Source organism: Haematobia irritans, chromosome 4 (genome assembly GCF_050003625.1).
Source record: "Haematobia irritans isolate KBUSLIRL chromosome 4, ASM5000362v1, whole genome shotgun sequence".
NCBI lineage: Eukaryota > Metazoa > Arthropoda > Insecta > Diptera > Muscidae > Haematobia > Haematobia irritans.
In genome coordinates this window covers 186,665,293-186,683,869 of record NC_134400.1, presented here as the reverse complement: position 1 = coordinate 186,683,869, position 18,577 = coordinate 186,665,293, and the positions used below count along the sequence as shown (strand labels likewise).

At 35.5% G+C, this 18,577-nt stretch overlaps 1 protein-coding gene across 1 annotated transcript in view; it reads left to right on the top strand.

Moving 5' to 3' along the window:
* CapaR (Capability receptor) overlaps positions 1-18,577 on the top strand; it is a 182,606-nt gene that overhangs the window by 119,968 nt on the left and 44,061 nt on the right. The window contains exon 8 of the mRNA XM_075306255.1: positions 3,296-3,367. Coding sequence (XP_075162370.1) covers positions 3,296-3,367 — 72 coding nt within the window. The remainder of the gene's footprint in view (positions 1-3,295; positions 3,368-18,577) is intronic.

Sequence of the window (18,577 nt, the reverse complement as noted above, 5' to 3'; positions counted from 1 at the left end):
AAATACAATGCATGAGTCGTTATCGCCATCGACAATGCCACAAATGAGAAATAGTTGCACAAATGGTGCTGAATAAGCTCTATAGTTGATTTTCGATTTAGTCAAACTAAGGGTTATATTAGATTGAGATATGGGGGCAGACTGTTACTTAAGACTTGCTTGGAATATCGATCGATTGTAAAATCATTGAAAAATATGGCGAAATTTGGTACATAATGTAAAATATTTGAATAATTTTTGTTTTATTTTTCAAAAAAAAAAAAAAAACAAGTGACCTCTTTTATGGGTAAAATGAACTAAACTAAACTGTATTTCATTTTTTGAGACTCCCATAATGCGTTTTTGAATAACAAGAATTTAGTGGCATTTTTGAATTTTTAACTACCATTTGGAAAAATTTTCCTTCCAATAAGAGCAAAAATAATCTATAAGCTTAACATAGCGTTTAACTTATTTGCATGGTCATTAAAATTTAATACCCATGTTTAGTTCAAATATACTTGAAATAAAGAAAATTTCATTGGGCAGGGGAAATTTATTTCTTTTTAATTTTTTAAAATTAAAAAAACAAACTAATACAATGTAAAGTGTTTGCAATAAACATACGTTAACTTTGCCATCAGATTAACAATGGACTTGTACTAGTGCCTAATTGTAAAACTGGCTGGTTTCCAAAAAATAAATTTAATTCAAAGTACCAAATTTCAAGCAGATCGGATGAATTTTCCTTCTCCAAAAGGCATCGGAGGTCAAATCTGGGGATCGGTTTATATGGGAGCTATATATAATTATGGACTGATAGGTACCAATTCCTGCATGGTTGTTGGATACCATATACTAACATCACGTACCAAATTTCAACCGAATGAGAAGAATTTTGTTCTTCCAAGGGGCTCCTGGAGGTCAAATCTGGGGATCGGTTTATATGGGGCCTATATATAATTATGGATCGATATCGACCAATTTTTGCATGGAAGTTTAAGGCCATATATATTAACACCACGCACCAAATTTGAACTGAATCAGATGAATTTTGGTCTTCCAAGCAGCTCCGGAGGTCAAATCGGGGGATCGGTTTATATGGGGGCTATATATAATTACGGACCGATATGGACAAATTTTCGCATGGTTGTTAGAGACCATATACTAACACCATGTACCAAATTTCAGCCGGATCGAATGAAATTTGCTTCTCTTTGAGGCTCCGCAAGCCAAATCGGGGGATCGGTTTATATGGGGGCTATATATAGTTATGGACCGATGTTGACCAACTTTTGCGTGGTCATTAGAGACCATATATCTACACCATGTACCAAATTTCGGCCGGATGGGATGAAATTTGCTTCTCTTATAGGCCCCGCAAGCCAAATCGGGGGATCAGTTTATATGGGGGCTATATATAATTATGGACCGATGTGGACCAATTTTCGCGTGGTTGTTAGAGACTATATACTAACACCATATACCAAATTTCAGCCGGATTGGATGATAAATGCTTCTCTTAGAGGCTCCGCAAGCCAAATCTGAGGGTCCGTTTATATGGGGGCTATACGTAAAAGTGGACCGATATGACCCATTTGCAACACCATCCGACCTACATCAATAAAAACTACTTGTGCCAAGTTTCAAATCGATAGCTTGTTCCATTCGAAAGTTAGCGTGATTTCAACAGACGGACGGACGGACGGACATGCTCAGATCGACTCAGAATTTCACCACGACCCAGAATATATATACTTTATGGGGTCTTAGAGCAATATTTCGATGTGTTGCAAACGGAATGACAAAGTTAATATACCCCCCATCCTAGGTGGAGGGTATAAAAAGTAAACAGTTTTACAGAAAGAATGAACTACCTTCTGTGAAAATTGAACTTAATTATACTCTACATATTGTGATTTCCAAAAGGCTTTTTTAAAACCAGGAAAGTTTAATGCCCTGGTATACTTTTTAACTAAAACATACGAAATTACATCCTCTCATAGCAGAAAAAATTAACAAAAAGTAAAGAAAATAAGTATATACGGCCGTAAGTTCGGCCAGGCTGAAGATTATATACCCTCCACCATGGTTTGCGTAGGAACTTCTTCTAAACACTGCCATCCACAATCGAATTACTTGGGTTGCGGTAACGCAAAATTTTCAATAGAAATAAAATTTTGGTAGATTATTTTTGTTTCGAGTGCCAACCATGATTATGAACCGATATGGACCAATTATTGAGTGATTGGGGATCGGCTATAAATAACTATAGACCGATATGGACCAATTCTAGTATGGTTGTTAGCAGCCCCATACTAACACCACGTTCCAAATTTGAACCGGATCGGATGTTAGAGACCATATACTAACACCATGTTCCAAATTTCAACCGTATCGGATGAAATTTGCTTCTCATAGAGGCTCCGCAAGCCAAATCTATGGATCGGTTTATATGGGAACTATACATAATTATGAACCGATGTGGACCAATTTTTGCATGGATGGTAGAGACCATATACTAACACCACGTTCCACATTTTAACCGGATTGGATGAATTTTGGACCTCTAAGAGGCTCTGGAGGTCAAATCTGGAGAACGGTTTATATGATGGATATAAATATATATAATTATGAACCGATGTGGACCAATTTTTGCATGGTTGTCAGAGACTATATACTAACACCATGTACTAAATTTCAGCCGGATCGCATGAAATTTGCTTCTCTTAGAGGCTCCGCAAGCCAAATCGGGGGATCGGTTTATATGGGGGCTATACGTAAAAGTGGACGGATATTGCCAATTTGCAATACCATTCGACCAACATCAATAAAAACTATTTGTGTCAAGTTTCAAATCGATAGCTTGCTCCATTCGAAAGTTAGCGTGATTTCAACAGACGGACGGACGGACATGCTCAGATCGACTCAGAATTCCACCACGACCCAGAATATATATACTTTATGGGGTCTTAGAGCAATATTTTGATGTATTACAAACGGAATGACAAAGTTAATATACCACTCCCCAACCTATGGTGGAGGCTATAAAAATCTTTGGCGCCAAATCATGACCATACCGTAGTTCATTCTTACTATTTTTGGAAACCGCACGAAATATTTTTTTCATGATTAAAAAGTTATTTGTATCAATTAATTTAGTAATTGAAAAAAAAAAATTTCAACTTCAATCAACTTTTTAATTGGAAATATTTTGGTAATAGTTTTTTTTCTGTGTATCTCCACCTATGTTGGTTTAATCCAAAGTCCACAAATATATATTTTTGATTAATTCAATTTCTTTTTTTATTTTCAGGTGTCCAGCAAGGTTCAATGCATCGAGAGTCCAGACATCAACAATCACGTAAAGCTGTGATACGAATGTTGGGTAAGTACAATCAAAAAAAAAAAATATTATTGTGGGGTCAAAGATTTCATGTCTTTAAAATACGAGTGCAGATTTTGCTTAGCATAGAAGACGCATTTCTCTAATATAAAGTTTTTTTCCTTGCCCAAAAGTCGATAAACTTTTCAATGAAGTCGTATTGTCCTTATAATTAAGTGATTTCACTTAAAAACGGGTATCATAACATGAAAGAAAAAATGTTTGGACTAAGGTCAACTTGACTTTAATAATTCAGAAAAATCCTTTAAATTTAATGAAATTGTCTTTAAATTTGTTGTCTTTTTACATCTTGACTACAAAGCAAAAAATCGTTCAAATATTTGACATGTTTTTCAACACTTTATTTTTATTGAAACATGGCATAATTACTACTGGAAGTCGAGTCCTAATTTGGAAAATACAGTTGTCGTTAACGCGTTTTTAAAGGATTTTGATAGCATATGAAGAAAAAAAGCTGAAAAAAGCTAAAAATTAAAATTTGTTACCTAGAAGCAAGTACACAAAACCCAAATTTAAAAGAGAATTGTGTATACTTACTTGTATTCTCCGTTTCTTTGGCTCGGAATCAATACCAATCTTTAGAACAGGACATGTTTTTTTCAGTGTAAGGATATGCATTTTTTATACCCTCAACCATAAAGGGTGATACGGTCAAAATTTGGTCAATATAAACTTGACGTATTTCTTTCAAGTTTGCATTTAAAAAACTTGAACACACCCCATTTTGAAGGTGTGTGTGTGTAGAATGTTGCTCCTATTTTGATTTTGAAATTCACTTTTCAGTTGTCAAAATGCCGTCCAAGCAAGAAGAGCAGCGTATCAAAATTTTGCTCGCGCATCGCGAAAATCCGAGCTACTCGCACGCAAAGCAGGCAAAATCGCTAAAAGTGGCCAAATCAACCGTTACAAATGTAATTAAAGTGTTTGGGGAACGTTTGTCGACAGCCAGGAAGTCTGGATCGGGGGGAAATCGAAAACCGGAAGCCGCTGAGACGACAAAGAGAGTTGCCGGTAGTTCAAACGAAACCTTAACTTCTCTCTCCGAGATGCCGCAAATAAGCTGGGTGTATCGTCTACAACCGTGCATCGAGCCAAAAAACGAGCCGGACTATCGACTTACAAGAAGGTAGTGACTTCAAATCGCGATGATAAACAAAATACGACGGCCAAAGCGCGATCCCTGTACACGACGATGCTGACGAAGTTTGACTGCGTGGTAATGGACGCCGAAACCTACATCAAAGCCAACTACAAGCAGCTTCCGGGACAGGAGTTTTATACGGCAAAAGGAAGGGGAAAGATAGCAGATATTTTCAAGCACATAAAACTACCAAAGTTGGCAAAGAAATATCTGGTTTGGCAAGCCATCTGTACCTGTGGCTTGAAAAGCCGCATTTTCATAGCTTCCGGGACTGTCAACCAAGAAATTTACGTGAAAGAGCGTTTAAATAAACGTCTGCTGCCTTTCCTGAAGAAACACGGTTGATCCGTACTGTTTTGGCCGGATTTGGCATCTTGCCATTACGGTAAAAAGGCCATGGAGTGGTACGCCGCCAACAACGTGCAGGTGGTTCCCAAGGACAAGAACCCTCCCAACACGCCAGAGCTCCGCCCAATTGAGAAATACTGGGCTATTGTCAAGCGGAACCTAAAGAAGACCAAAAAAACTGCTAAGGACGAGCAGCAGTTCAAGGCAAACTGGCTTTCTGCGGCGAAGTAGGTGGACAAGGTGGCTGTACAAAATCTGATGGCAGATGTCAAGCGTGAGGCCCGGCAATTCGGATTTGGAAAAGCTAAAGCCTAACTGAATATTTTTCCTGAATTTTATACTAATAGAACTTGAAAAAGAAATTTAATTTGATTTTTTAAATAAACGATTTCACCAATTTACACGCGTTTTGCCTTGACCAAATTTTGACCGTATCACCCTTTAGGATGAGGGTATATTAACTCTGTCATTCCGTTTGTAACACATCGAAATATTGCTCTAAGACCCCATAAAGTATATATATATTCTGGGTCGTGGTGAAATTCTGAGTCGATCTGAGCATGTCCGTCCGTCTGATGAAATCACGCTAACTTACGAACGAAACACGCTATCGACATGAAACTTGGCACAAGTAGTTGTTATTGATGTAGGTCAGATGGTATTGCAAATGGGCCATATCGGACCACTTTTACGTATAGCCCCCATATAAACGGACCCCCAAATTTGGCTTGCGATCGCTCTAAGAGAAGCAAATTTCATCCGATCCAGCTGAAATTTGGTACGCGGTGTTAGTATATGCACGCTCACAAAAAATCGCTTCTGTAACATATACTCCCAAACATATTTTGCTTCAAGCATATACATTTTTGGGTATTGCCCAAACATTTATATGTTTGATCTCTTCCAATATATAATATGTTTGAAAGCATATTGGTAGTCTAAGTTCCAAACATTTTGTATTTTTGCATCCAAATTCAATAATGTTGTCTTCCAAAAAACAATATGTTATTATGTGAACATATAATATGTTTGGAAGCATTTTGCACCCAAAAATATTATATGCTTAAAAAAATTCTCCCAAACAATATTGTGCTCAAAATTTTATTTATTTATTTATATATTTACAATAATAATGAATTACGAAAATAAACAGGTAATACAGGTAATACAGGTGCTAACAACATAGGTTTTCGACCTGAATGCTCAAAATTTTGTTTCTGCCTTTCCCCACATCTTTCTCACTTCCACGAGATTTTTTAGTTCTTAGCCCCTTTTTCTGTAATACAAACATTGTAGAAGAAATTATTCAATTGTATGATTTTTTTTATTTTAATTTTACCTTTTGCCGGACGGGGATTCGAACAGCGGACCACACAGTTTGTAAGGATCAAAGAAGTAGCTGATCATTTGCCCAAGGAAAAATAAAATGTTAATTTTGTAATAACAAGCAACAACCACCAACTTAATTCAATATCGCTCCCTATTAAATAGCGCTCCAAGCTACTAAACACGTATATGTTTATATGCTATTTCTAAATTAATATATGTTTGCATCCAAGCATATTATATTTACAAACATTTTATGTCCCAAACATAATATGTTCTAGCATATTAACATACATGTCCCAAACATGTTATGCTAGTTTATGGACATTATATGCTTGCACTCAAAAATATTGTGTTTAAAAATTTGTGTTCCAAACATATAATGTTTATAGCCAAACATATGAAAAACAGTCTTTTTCATCCGTGTGGTCTCTAACAACCATGCAAAAATTGGTCTATATCGCTCCACTTTTACGTATAGCCCCCATATAAACGGACCCGTAAATTTGGCTTGCGATCGCTCTAAGAGAAGCAAATTTCATCCGATCCGGCTGAAATTTGGTACATGGTGTTAGTATATGGTCTCTAACAAGCATGCAAAAGTTGGTCCACATAGGTCAATAATTATATATAGCCCCCATATAAACCGTTCTCCAGATTTGGCTTATGGATCCTCAAAGAGAAGCAAATTTCATGCGATCCGGCTGAAATTTGGTAAATGGTGTTAGTATATGGTCTCTAACAACCATGCAAAAATTTGTCCATATCGGTCCATAATTATATATAGCCCCCATATAAACCGATCCCCAGATTTGACCTCCGGAGCCCGTAAGAAGAGCAAAATTCGTCCGATTTGGTTGAATTTTGGTACGTGATGTTAGTATATGGTATCCAATAACCATGCAGGGATTGGTTTATATCAGTCGTAAATATATGTAGCCCCCATATAAACCGATCCCCAGATTTGACCACCGGTGCCTTTCGGAGATGCAAAATTCATCCGATCTGGTTGAAATTTGGTACGTGGTGGTTGTATATGACATTTAACAACCATGCCAAAAGTGGTCCATATCAGTCCATAATCATATATAGCCCCCATATAAACCGATGCCAATATATGGTTTTGGAGCCTCTTGGAGGAGCAAATTTCATCTGAGTCAGTTGAAATTTGGTACATTGTGGTAGTATGTGGCCGTTAACAACTGTGCTTAAATAGGTCCATGTCGGTCTATAGTTGTATATAGCCCTCAGATAAATCGATCCCCATTCACACAAAAATTAGTCCATATCAATAATTGTATATAGCCCCCATATAAGCGACCCCCATATTTCAATTCTGGTTCTCTACGTACCGTGTAAAAGTCCATGTCGATTCGTAATTATTTGTACACTTACCTATACATAACTTTTTTGTCTAATATATACCACGTACACGCAAAGAAAAAAAAAAACGTTTGGAAAACGTGTACCGAAAACGTTTTTCCTTTGTTAGAGTTTTTTGAATTGCTTGGAAAATTTTAAACTTTTATCACCAAAAAAATTCGTTTGTTAAAAAATTTTTTATTTTTTCAATAAAAAAAGTTATTTTTGAAACAACAACACAGTCCATTTCGTTTATATCAATCACTGTTCTTTTCTGACTTTAGGTCTTTAATAAGACACATTTTACAGTTCAAAATTTCATATACTACAATGTAATGTTGAACATTTTTTCGGAATCTTCCGAATATACGGCCGTAAGTTCGGCCAGGCCCAAGCTTATGGACCCTCCACCATGGATTGCGTAGAAACTTCTTCTAAACACTGCCATCCACAATCGAATTACTTGGGTTGCGGTAACGCTTGCCGATGGCAAGGTATCTTAAAACCTCCTAACACCATCTTCTAAATTGTATGTAAGTCCATACGTGGTATATATTAAATCAAAAAAGATCGATCCAATACGTATATAATTCAGTTTGACAAAGTAGACATAAAATTTTGACAAAATTTTCTACAGAAATAAAATTTTAACAAAATTTTCTATAGAAATAAAATTTTCACAAAATTTTCTATAGAAATAAAAATTTTGACAAAATTTTCTATAGAAAGAAAATTTTGACAAAAATTTCTACAGAAATAAAATTTTAACAAAATTTTCTATAGAAATAAACTTTTGACAAAATTTTCCATAGATATAAAATCTTGGTACACTATTTTTGGCTCGAGTGGCAACCATGATTATGAACCGAATAAAATTTGAACAAAATTTTCTATCGAAATAAAATTTTGACAATGATGAAAATTTTATTATGAACCGAATAAAATTTTAACAAAATTTTCTCTAGAAATAAAATTTTGACAAAATTTTCTATAGAAATAAAATTTTGGTAGATTATTTTTGGCTCTAGTGGCAACCATGATTATGAACCGATATGGACCAATTTTTGTGTGATTGCACCTATTTTGGTATGGTTGTTAGCGACCATATACTAACACCACGTTCCTAATTTGAACCGGATCGAATGAATTTTGCTCCTCCAAGAGGCTCCGGAGGTCAAATCTGGAGAACGTTTTATATGGGGGCTATATATAATTATGGACCGATATGGACCAATTCTGGCACGGTTGTTAAAGATCATATACTAACACCATGTTCCAAATTACAACCGGATTGGATGTAATTTGCTTCTCTTGGAGACTTCGCAAGCCAAATCTGGGTATCGGTTTATATGGGGGCTATATATAATTATGAACCGATGTGGACCAATTTTTGCATGGTTATTAAAGACCATATACCAATATCATGTACTAAATTTCAGGCGGATCGGATGAAATTTGCTTCTCTTTGAGGCTCCGCAACCCAAATCTGGGGATCGGTTTATATGGGCGCTATATATAATTATGGACCGATGTGGACCAATTTTTGCACGGTTGTTAGAGACCATATACCAATACCATGTACCAAATTTCAGCCGGATCGGATGCAATTTGCTTCTCTTTGAGGCTTCGCAAGCCAAATCTGGAGATCGGTTTATATGGGGTCTATATATAATTATGGACCGATGTGGACCAATTTTTGCATGGTTGTTAGAGACCATATACCAACATCATGTACCAAATTTCAGCCGGATCGGATGAAATTTTCTTCTCTTTGAGACTCCGCAAGCCAAATCTGGGGATCGGTTAATTTGGGACTATATATAATTATAGGCCGATGTGGACCAATTTTTGCATGGTCATTAGAGAACATATACCAACACCATGCACCAAATTTTAGCCGGATCGGATGAAATATGCTTCTCTGAGATGCTCCACATGCCAAATCTGGGGATCGGTTTATATAGGGGCTATATATAATTATGGACCGATATGGACCAATTTTTGCATGGTTGTTAGAGACCATATACCAACATCATATATCAAATTTCAGCTGGATCGGATGAAATTTTCTTCTCTTTGAGACTCCGCAAGCCCAATCTGGGGATCGGTTTATATGTGGGCTATATATGATTATGGACCGATGTGAACCAATTTTTGCATGGTTGTTAGAGACCATATACCAACACCATGTACCAAATTTCAGCCGGATCGGATGAAATTTGCTTCTCTGGAGATCGGTTTATATGGGGGCTATATATAATTATGGACCGATGTGGACCAATTTTTGCATGGTTGTTAGAGACCATATACCAACATAATGTACCAAATTTCAGCCGGATCGGATGAAATATGCTTCTGTTAAAGGCTCCACAAGCCAAATCTGAGGGTCCCTTTACATGGGGGCTATACGTAAAAGTGGACCGATATTTTCAATACCGTACGACCTACATCGATAACAAGTACTTGTGCCAAGTTTCAAGTCGATAGCTTGTTTCGTTCGGAAGTTAGCGTGATTTCAACAGACGGACGGACGGACATGCTTAGATCGACTCACAATTTCACCACGACCCAGAATATATATACTTTATGGGGTCTTAGAGCAATATTTCGATGTGTTACAAACGGAATGACAAAGTTAATATACCCCCATCCTATGATGGAGGGTATAAAAAAAAAAAACAAAAAAACTTTGGTCGAAGCAGGGATCGAACGCACGACCCTTGGCATGCAAGTCGGACATAGCAACCACTGCTCCACGGTGCCAAAATAAATATTTGTTCCTGTTAAATAAACTTTGTTTAATCGGTTCGTGGGCGCCGCAAGCTATGCTATATAAATATAACTTATATGGATATTTATCTATTGATGACCATAATAGGTAAATAGTTCAGCGGTTAGTGTGTTGGCTTACAAAGTGCATGGTCCGCGGTTCGATTCTCCGTCCAGGCGAAAGGTAAAAAAATTTTAAAAATTTATAAAATCGTATAATTTCTTCTACATTGTTTGTACTGTTGTATTACAGGAAAAGGTGTTAAGAACAAAAAAACCTCGTGGATGTGAGAAAGATGTGAGGGAAAATGCAATTAGCAAGAAAACAATGTTTTTACATCCTGGAAAAGAATAAACGTTTATCACAAAATGTATATACTTTTCTCCCAAATACACTTCCTTACAGCGAAAAGCAAATGAGAAACGAACTTTGTTTGTCTAAAATTTCGTTTGGGAGGAAAATATTATTTTTTTTTTTTTTGCGTGTATGGACTAACTCAGAACTTAGAAAATTTAAGAAGTTTTAAGATACCACAACCCAAGTAATTCGATTGTAGGTGACAGTATTTCGCAGAAATTTCTACGCAATCCATGGTGGAGGGTACATAAGATTCGGCCTGGCCAAACTTACGGCCGTATATACTTGTTATTATATCATTTATTTGAATTTAAATGTTGTACAACATTTAAAATTCCGTTAAAAACATACAATTTAACATTCACCATAATTTCCAATAACTTCCCTATTTTGGCCAATAATATCTCAATCTTGGTTATTGAATTCACACCAAAAACAACGCCAACTACAACGAAGAGCCCAATAATGTGGCTGCAATAAAATTTAATGAGCATTCTTTTGCAGGAAACACATCCAAAAGCAATCGCTTTAATGTGACTGTTTGGAATTTATACTGGTGCCTTTATTTAATGTTTAAATGTCCTTTTGATAATATTCACTCGGAAAAGTGTATCAAAAAAAAAAAAAAACAACAAATGGCAATTTTGTGTCTCCATGAGGGCATCAATTGAAAAGCAACAAAACGGAAATATAAAATTTTCTTCTTTGTTATTTCATTGGTGAGATAGATAGTGAGGGGGAAGGGATATAAGAATATTTCCGAAGAAAATGTTTATCTTGGAAATGTTAATGTTTATTATCATCAACTGTGTTCAATGGCTTTAAGCCTTTTTCCCGCCACATAAATGTTTTGACAATTGGTACTAATGTGAGTCACGCGTCACGAAATCCAAACGATGGAATTATTTTCTTGGAACTATAGTTGGTCTATGTATGTGGGAGTAGATATTTTTGGAAACAATTTTAGCCTAAATTTTCTTTGTACAGTGGTATGATAAAATATGTTAGGATTTTTATACCCTCCACCATAGGATGGGGGTATATTAACTTTGTCATTCCGTTTGTAACACATCGAAATATTGCTCTAAGACCCCATAAAGTATATATATTCTGGGTCGTGGTGAAATTCTGAGTCGATCTAAGCATGTCCGTCCGTCCGTCCGTCTGTCCGTCTGTCCGGCTGTCCGTCCGTCTGTGGAAATCACGCTAACTTCCGAACGAAACTAGCTATCGACTTGAAACTTGGCACAAGTAGTTGCTATTGATGTAGGTCGGATGGTATTGAAAATGGGCCATATCGGCACACGTTTACGTATAGCCCCCATATAAACCGATCCCCAAATTTGGCTTGCGGAGTCTTCCGGAGCAGCAAAATTCATCCGATCCGGTTGAAATTTGGTACGTGGTCTAAGTATACGGTCTCTAACAACCATGCAAAAATTGGTCCATATCGGTCCATAATTATATATAGCCCCCATATAAACCGATCCCCAGATTTGACCTCCGGAGCCTCTTGGAGGGGCAAAATTCATCCGATCCGGTTGAAATTTGGTACCTGATGTTAGTATACGGTCTCTAATAACCATGCAAAAATTGGTCCATATCGGTCCATAAATATTATAGCTCCCATATAAACCGATCCCCAGATTTGACCTCCGGAGCCTCTTGGAGGAGCAAACTTCATCCTACCCGATTGAAATTTGGTACGTGGTGTTAGTATATGGTCTCTAACAACCATGCAAAAACTGGTCCATATCGGTCCATAATTATATATAGCTCCCATATAAACCGATCCCCAGATTTGACCTCCGGAGCCTCTTGGAGGGGCAAAATTCATCCGATCCGTTTGAAATTGGGTACCTGATGTTAGTATACGGTCTCTAACAAGCATGCAAAAATTGGTCCATATCGGTCCATAATTATATATAGCTCCCATATAAACCGATCCCCAGATTTGAACTCTGGAGCCTCTTGGATGAGCAAAATTCATCCGATCCAATTGAAATTTAGTACGTGGTGTTAGTATATGGTCTCTAACAACCATGCAAAAATTGGTCCATATCGGTCCATAATTATATATAGCTCCCATATAAACCGATCCCCAGATTTGACCTCCGGAGCCTCTTGGAGGGGCAAAATTCATCCGATACGTTTGAAATTGGGTACCTGATGTTAGTATACGGTCTCTAACAAGCATGCAAAAATTGGTCCATATCGGTCCATAATTATATATAGCTCCCATATAAACCGATCCCCAGATTTGACCTCCAGAGCCTCTAGGAGGAGCAAAAGTCATCCGATGCGGTTGAAATTTGGTACATATCGTTAGTATATGGCCTCTAACAGCCATGTAAAAATTGTCAAATTTTATTACTATAGAAAGTTTTGTCAAAATTTCATTTCTATAGAAGGTTTTGTAAAAAGTTTATTTCTATAGCAATGTTTGCCAACATTTTATTTCCATAGAAAATTTTGTCAAAATTTTATTTCTATAGAAAATTTTGTAAAAAATTTATTTCTGTAGAAAATTTTGTCAACATTTTATTTCTATAGAACATTTTGCCAACATTTTATTTCTATAGAAAATTTTGTCAACATTTTATTTCTATAGAAAATTTTGTCAAAATTTTATTGCAATAGAAAATTTTGTCAACATTTTACTTCCATAGAAAATTTTGTCAACATTTTATTTCTATAGAAAATTTTGTCAAGTTTTTATTTCTATAGAAAATTTTGTCAAAATTTTATTTCTATAGAAAATTTTGTCAAACTGAATTATATACGTATTTAATCGGCCTTTTTTTGTTTAATATATACCCCTTATGGACTAACTTACAATTTAGAAGACAGTGTTAAAAAGTTTTACGATACCTTGCCATCGGCAAGTGTTATCGCAACCCAAGTAATTCGATTGTGGATGACAGCCCTTAGTAGAAGTTCCTACGCAATCCATGGTCGAGGGTACATAAGATTCGGCCTGGCCGAACTTACGGCCGTATATACTTGTTTTCATTAAACTAAGAGATGTAATAATAATATGTAAGGTCTAAGGGAGTCGCTGAGGTGTCAAAATTATATTATATTTTTTGTCAAAACTTTATTTCTATAGAAAATTTTGTCAAAATGTTATTTCTATAGAAAAATTTGTCAAAATTTTATTTCTATAGAAAATTTTCTCAAATTTGTATATCTATAGAAAATTTTGTCAAAATTTTATTTTTTAGAAAATTTTGTCAAAATTTTATTTTTTAGAAAATTTTATCAACACTTTTGTCGAAACTTTATTTCTATTGAAAATTGTGTGAAAATTTTATTTCTATAGAAAATTTTGTCAAAATGTTATTTCTAATGAAAATTTTATTTCTATACAAAATATTGTCAAAATTTTATTTCTACGTATTTTTATACCCTCCACCATAGGATGGGGGTATATTAACTTTGTCATTCCGTTTGTAACACATCGAAATATTGCTCTAAGACCCCATAAAGTATATATATTCTGGTGGTGAAATTCTGAGTCGATCTGAGCATGTCCGTCCGTCCGTCCGTCAGTTGAAATCACGCTAACTTCCGATCGAAACAAGCTATCGACTTGAAACTTGGCACAAGTAGTTGTTATTGATGTAGGTCGGACGGTATTGCAAATGGGCCATATCGGTCCACTTTTACGTATAGCCCCCATATAAAGGGACCCTCAGATTTGGCTTGTGGCCTCTAACAGAAGCAAATTTCATCCGATCCGGCTAAAATTTGGTACATGATGTTAGTATATGGTCTCTAACAACCATGCAAAAATTAGTCCACATCGGTTCATAATTATATATAGCCCCCATATAAACCGATCCCCAGATTTGGCTTGCGGAGCCTCAAAGAGAAGAAATTTCATCCGATCCGACTGAAATTTGGTACATGGTGTTGGTATATGGTCTCTAACAACCGTGCAAAAATAGGTCCACATCGGTCCATAATTATATATAGCCCCCATATAAAACGTTCTCCAGATTTGACCTCCGAAGCCTCTTGGAGGAGCAAAATTCATCCGATCCGGTTCAAATTTGGAACTTGGTGTTAGCATATGGCCGCTAGCAACCATACCACAATTGGTCCATATCGGTCTATAGTTATATATAGCCGATCTCCAATCACACAAAAATTGGTCCATATCGGTCATAATCATGATTGCCACTCGAGCAAAAAATAATTTACCAACATTTTATTTCTATAGAAAATTTTGTCAACATTTTATTTCTATAGAAAATTTTGTCAAAATTTTATTTCTATAGAAAATTTTGTTAAAATTTTATTTCTATAGAAAATTTTTGTTAAAATTTTATTTCTATAGAAAATTTTGTCAAAATTTTATTTCTATAGAAAAATTTGTTAAAATTTTAGTTCTATAGAAAAGTTTGTTAAAATTTTATTTCTATAGAAAATTTTGTCAAAATTTTATTTCTGTAGAAAATTTTGTCAAAATTTTATTTCTATAGAAAATTTTGTCAACACTTTAATTCTATAGAAAATTTTGTCAAAATTTTATTTCTATAGAAAATTTTGTCAACACTTTAATTCTAAAGAAAATTTTGTCAACACTTTAATTCCATAGAAAATTTTGTCAAAATTTTATTTCTTCAGAGAATTTTGTCACAATTTTATTTCTATAGAAAATTTTGTCAACACTTTAATTCTATAGAAAATTTTGTCAAAATTTTATTTCTATAGAAAATTTTGTCAACACTTTAATTCTATAGAAAATTTTGTCAAAATTTTATTTCTATAGAAAATTTTGTCAAAATTTTATTTCTATAGAAAATTTTGTAAAAATTTTATTTCTATAGAAAATTTTGTCAACACTTTAATTCTATAGAAAATTTTGTCAAAATGTTATTTCTATAGGAAATTTTGTCAAAATTTTATTTCTATAGGAAATTTTGCAAAATTTTTGTTTTTCGACCTTTTTGTTTATTACCTAATGTTTTCTCTTGTAAATTCAAGCTCGAGGTCAAAGTTTTATTTTTATTTTCTGTTTTATTTGTCATATTTGGATAGTTAGTTAGGAAATCATCAAAATTTTCTATAGAAATTTTATTTCTATAGAAAATTTTGTCAAAATTTTATTTCTATAGAAAATTTTATCAAACTATTATTTCTATAGAAAAATTTATCAACATTTTATTTCTATGTAAATGTTGTCAAAATCTTACCTAACCTAACCTAGACTCGAAAGAGCTTTTACCAAAGTGGCCGAATCTCGTTGTCTCCGATGAGAAATCATTCCAATTTGAGAAGTTTGTGAACAAGCAAAATGCCAAAAAGGTCAGTTGTAAATTTGCATCTTCGGTTGGCCACCTGAACTCAAGTGATGCCGGTGGTTACGGTGTGAGCTACAAACAAGTATAAACGGTCGTAAGTTCGGCCAGGCCGAATCTTATGTACCCTCCACCATGGATTGCGTAGAAACTTCTACGAAAGACTGTCATCCACAATCGAATTATTTGGGTTGTGATAATACTTACCGATGGCAAGGTATCTTAAAACTTCTTAATATCGTTTTCTAAATTGTGAGTTAGTCCATACGTGGTATATACGAGTATTAGAAAAAAAGGTATGTGGACGATATGGACTTTTGCTCGGTACGTAGAGAGCCAGAATTGAAATATGGGCGTCGCTTATATGGGGGCTATATAAAATTATGATCTTGATATGGACCAATTTTTGTGTGATTGGGGATCAATTTATCTGAGGTTGTTAGCGACCATATACTAGCACAATGTACCGAATTTCAAATGACTCGGATGGAATTTGCTCCTCCAAGAGGCTCCAAAACCAAATCTCGGGGTCGGTTTATATGGGGGCTATATATGATTATGGACCGCTATGGACCACTTTTGACATAGTTGTTAAATATCATATACTAACACCACTTACTAAATTTCAATCAGATCGGATGAATTTTGTTTCTCAAAAAGGCACCGGAGGTCAAATCTGGGGATCGGTTTATATGGGGGCTATATATAATTATGGACCGATATGGACCAATACCTGCATGGTAGTTAGAGACCACATACTAACATCACGAACCAAATTTCAAACGAATCGGATGAATTTTGCTCTTCCAAGGGGCTCCGGAGGTCAGATCTGAGCGTCGGTTTATATGTGGGCTACATATAATTATGGACCGATGTGCACTAATTTTTGCATGTCTACTAGAGACTATATACTAACACCATGTACCAAATTTCAGCCGGATCGGATGAAATTTGTTTCTCTTAGAGGGTCTGCAATTTCGGGGGTCCTTTTATATGGGGGCTATACGTAAAAGTGGACCGATATGGCCCATTTGCAATACCATCCGACCTACATCAATAACAACTTCCAAGTTTCAAGTCGATAGCTTGTTTCGTTCGGAAGTTAGCGTGATTTCAACAGACGGACGGACGGACGGACATGCTCAGATCGACTCAGACTTTCACCACGACCCAGAATATATGGGGGTCTTAGAGAAATATTTCGATGTGTTACCAACAAAGTTAATATACCCCCATCTTAAGGTGGTTTAACTAAAAACTGAATATTTTCGGAAAATTTCCTGAAAACCAGTACTCACGCGCGCTCTCGCACGAACTACTTTTAAAGACTCACGTTCACGCACGATTCACGACGATTCTTGTGATTCACGACAAATTCACGAGCTTCACGACATTTTCCATAAACGACATTTTCGTAAATCAGCAAAGGTACCAAAATTCAAAAATAGAATATAGTTCGAGAGCTAAATTAATTTCAGTTAACATACGAGTATGAATTAAATCTTTACTTTTTTTTCGTGAGCGCGATTTTGCAGAAATTTTATTCACGCACATTCACGAACCGATTTTATTTATCACTCACGACATATTTAATTTAGTCCCATTCACGAGACTTTCTTTAGATTTTGGTCACGACTCGTGAATCATGTGTGTCACGAGAATTTCGTGTCACGCGCACACCTCTCAGCACGCTTCAACCAAGAATGGCTTAGAAAATGAGTTACTCGCTTCATATATTCCGTACACTGGCCTCCAAAATCTCGAGTTTTTTTAGCCAAGGATATTTTGGAGAGTAAGGTTGGCAAAAAAAAAGTACCAAAATGGAAATGAGCCAAAATACCACAGAGCCACTTTCGTGCAGCATGTGATGTCTTTGTTGGTCATTTGAAGGCCCCATAATTCGTTTCAAAGGTAGCCAATTCGAAGAAATCTAAACTGATTCTAAAATTTAATAATATTTCCGACATTTGTCGCTTGGGAAACAAAGAAGGTTTTTAAATAAACTCAGTTTATGTAGTTGCATAACATATCAGCCACCCTGTATATAAATCATTTTCCTATCCACTGTATTTGCTTGTAAATAGTTGGTAAGGATGAAATGTCACAGACCAAGCCATTGCCAATGGCTTTGTGTTCCATGTTCTATGGTGCTTGAAGTAGAAGATAATGGGATTGTCAAGTGTTTTCAAGTGTCACATCTAATTGCGTGTTCTATGATGACGATTAACCTCATGTCAAATAGATAATGGCGGCGACAAAGATAGAATTCAGAGAAATATTGAGAAACGTGCAACATTCGACTCTGACTTTAATCTAATCTATAGCAACTGATGTGCGAAAACACGCGCCACTTGACAACTTCGATAAAAAAAAAACCTAAAGCTAATCACAGTTATCAAATCAATACTTAAACTAATGATTAACCCATTGATGAATTATAAATAAATATGGGAGCGAAAATTAAAAATTCATGATATTCAAATATTTGAGAATTTATTCCGAAAAAGAAATTGTCACAGACTAATCATTCGATGTCTAGTCTTCCATCAAAAAGTTTTTCAGCTGTGGATTATCCCCTCTCA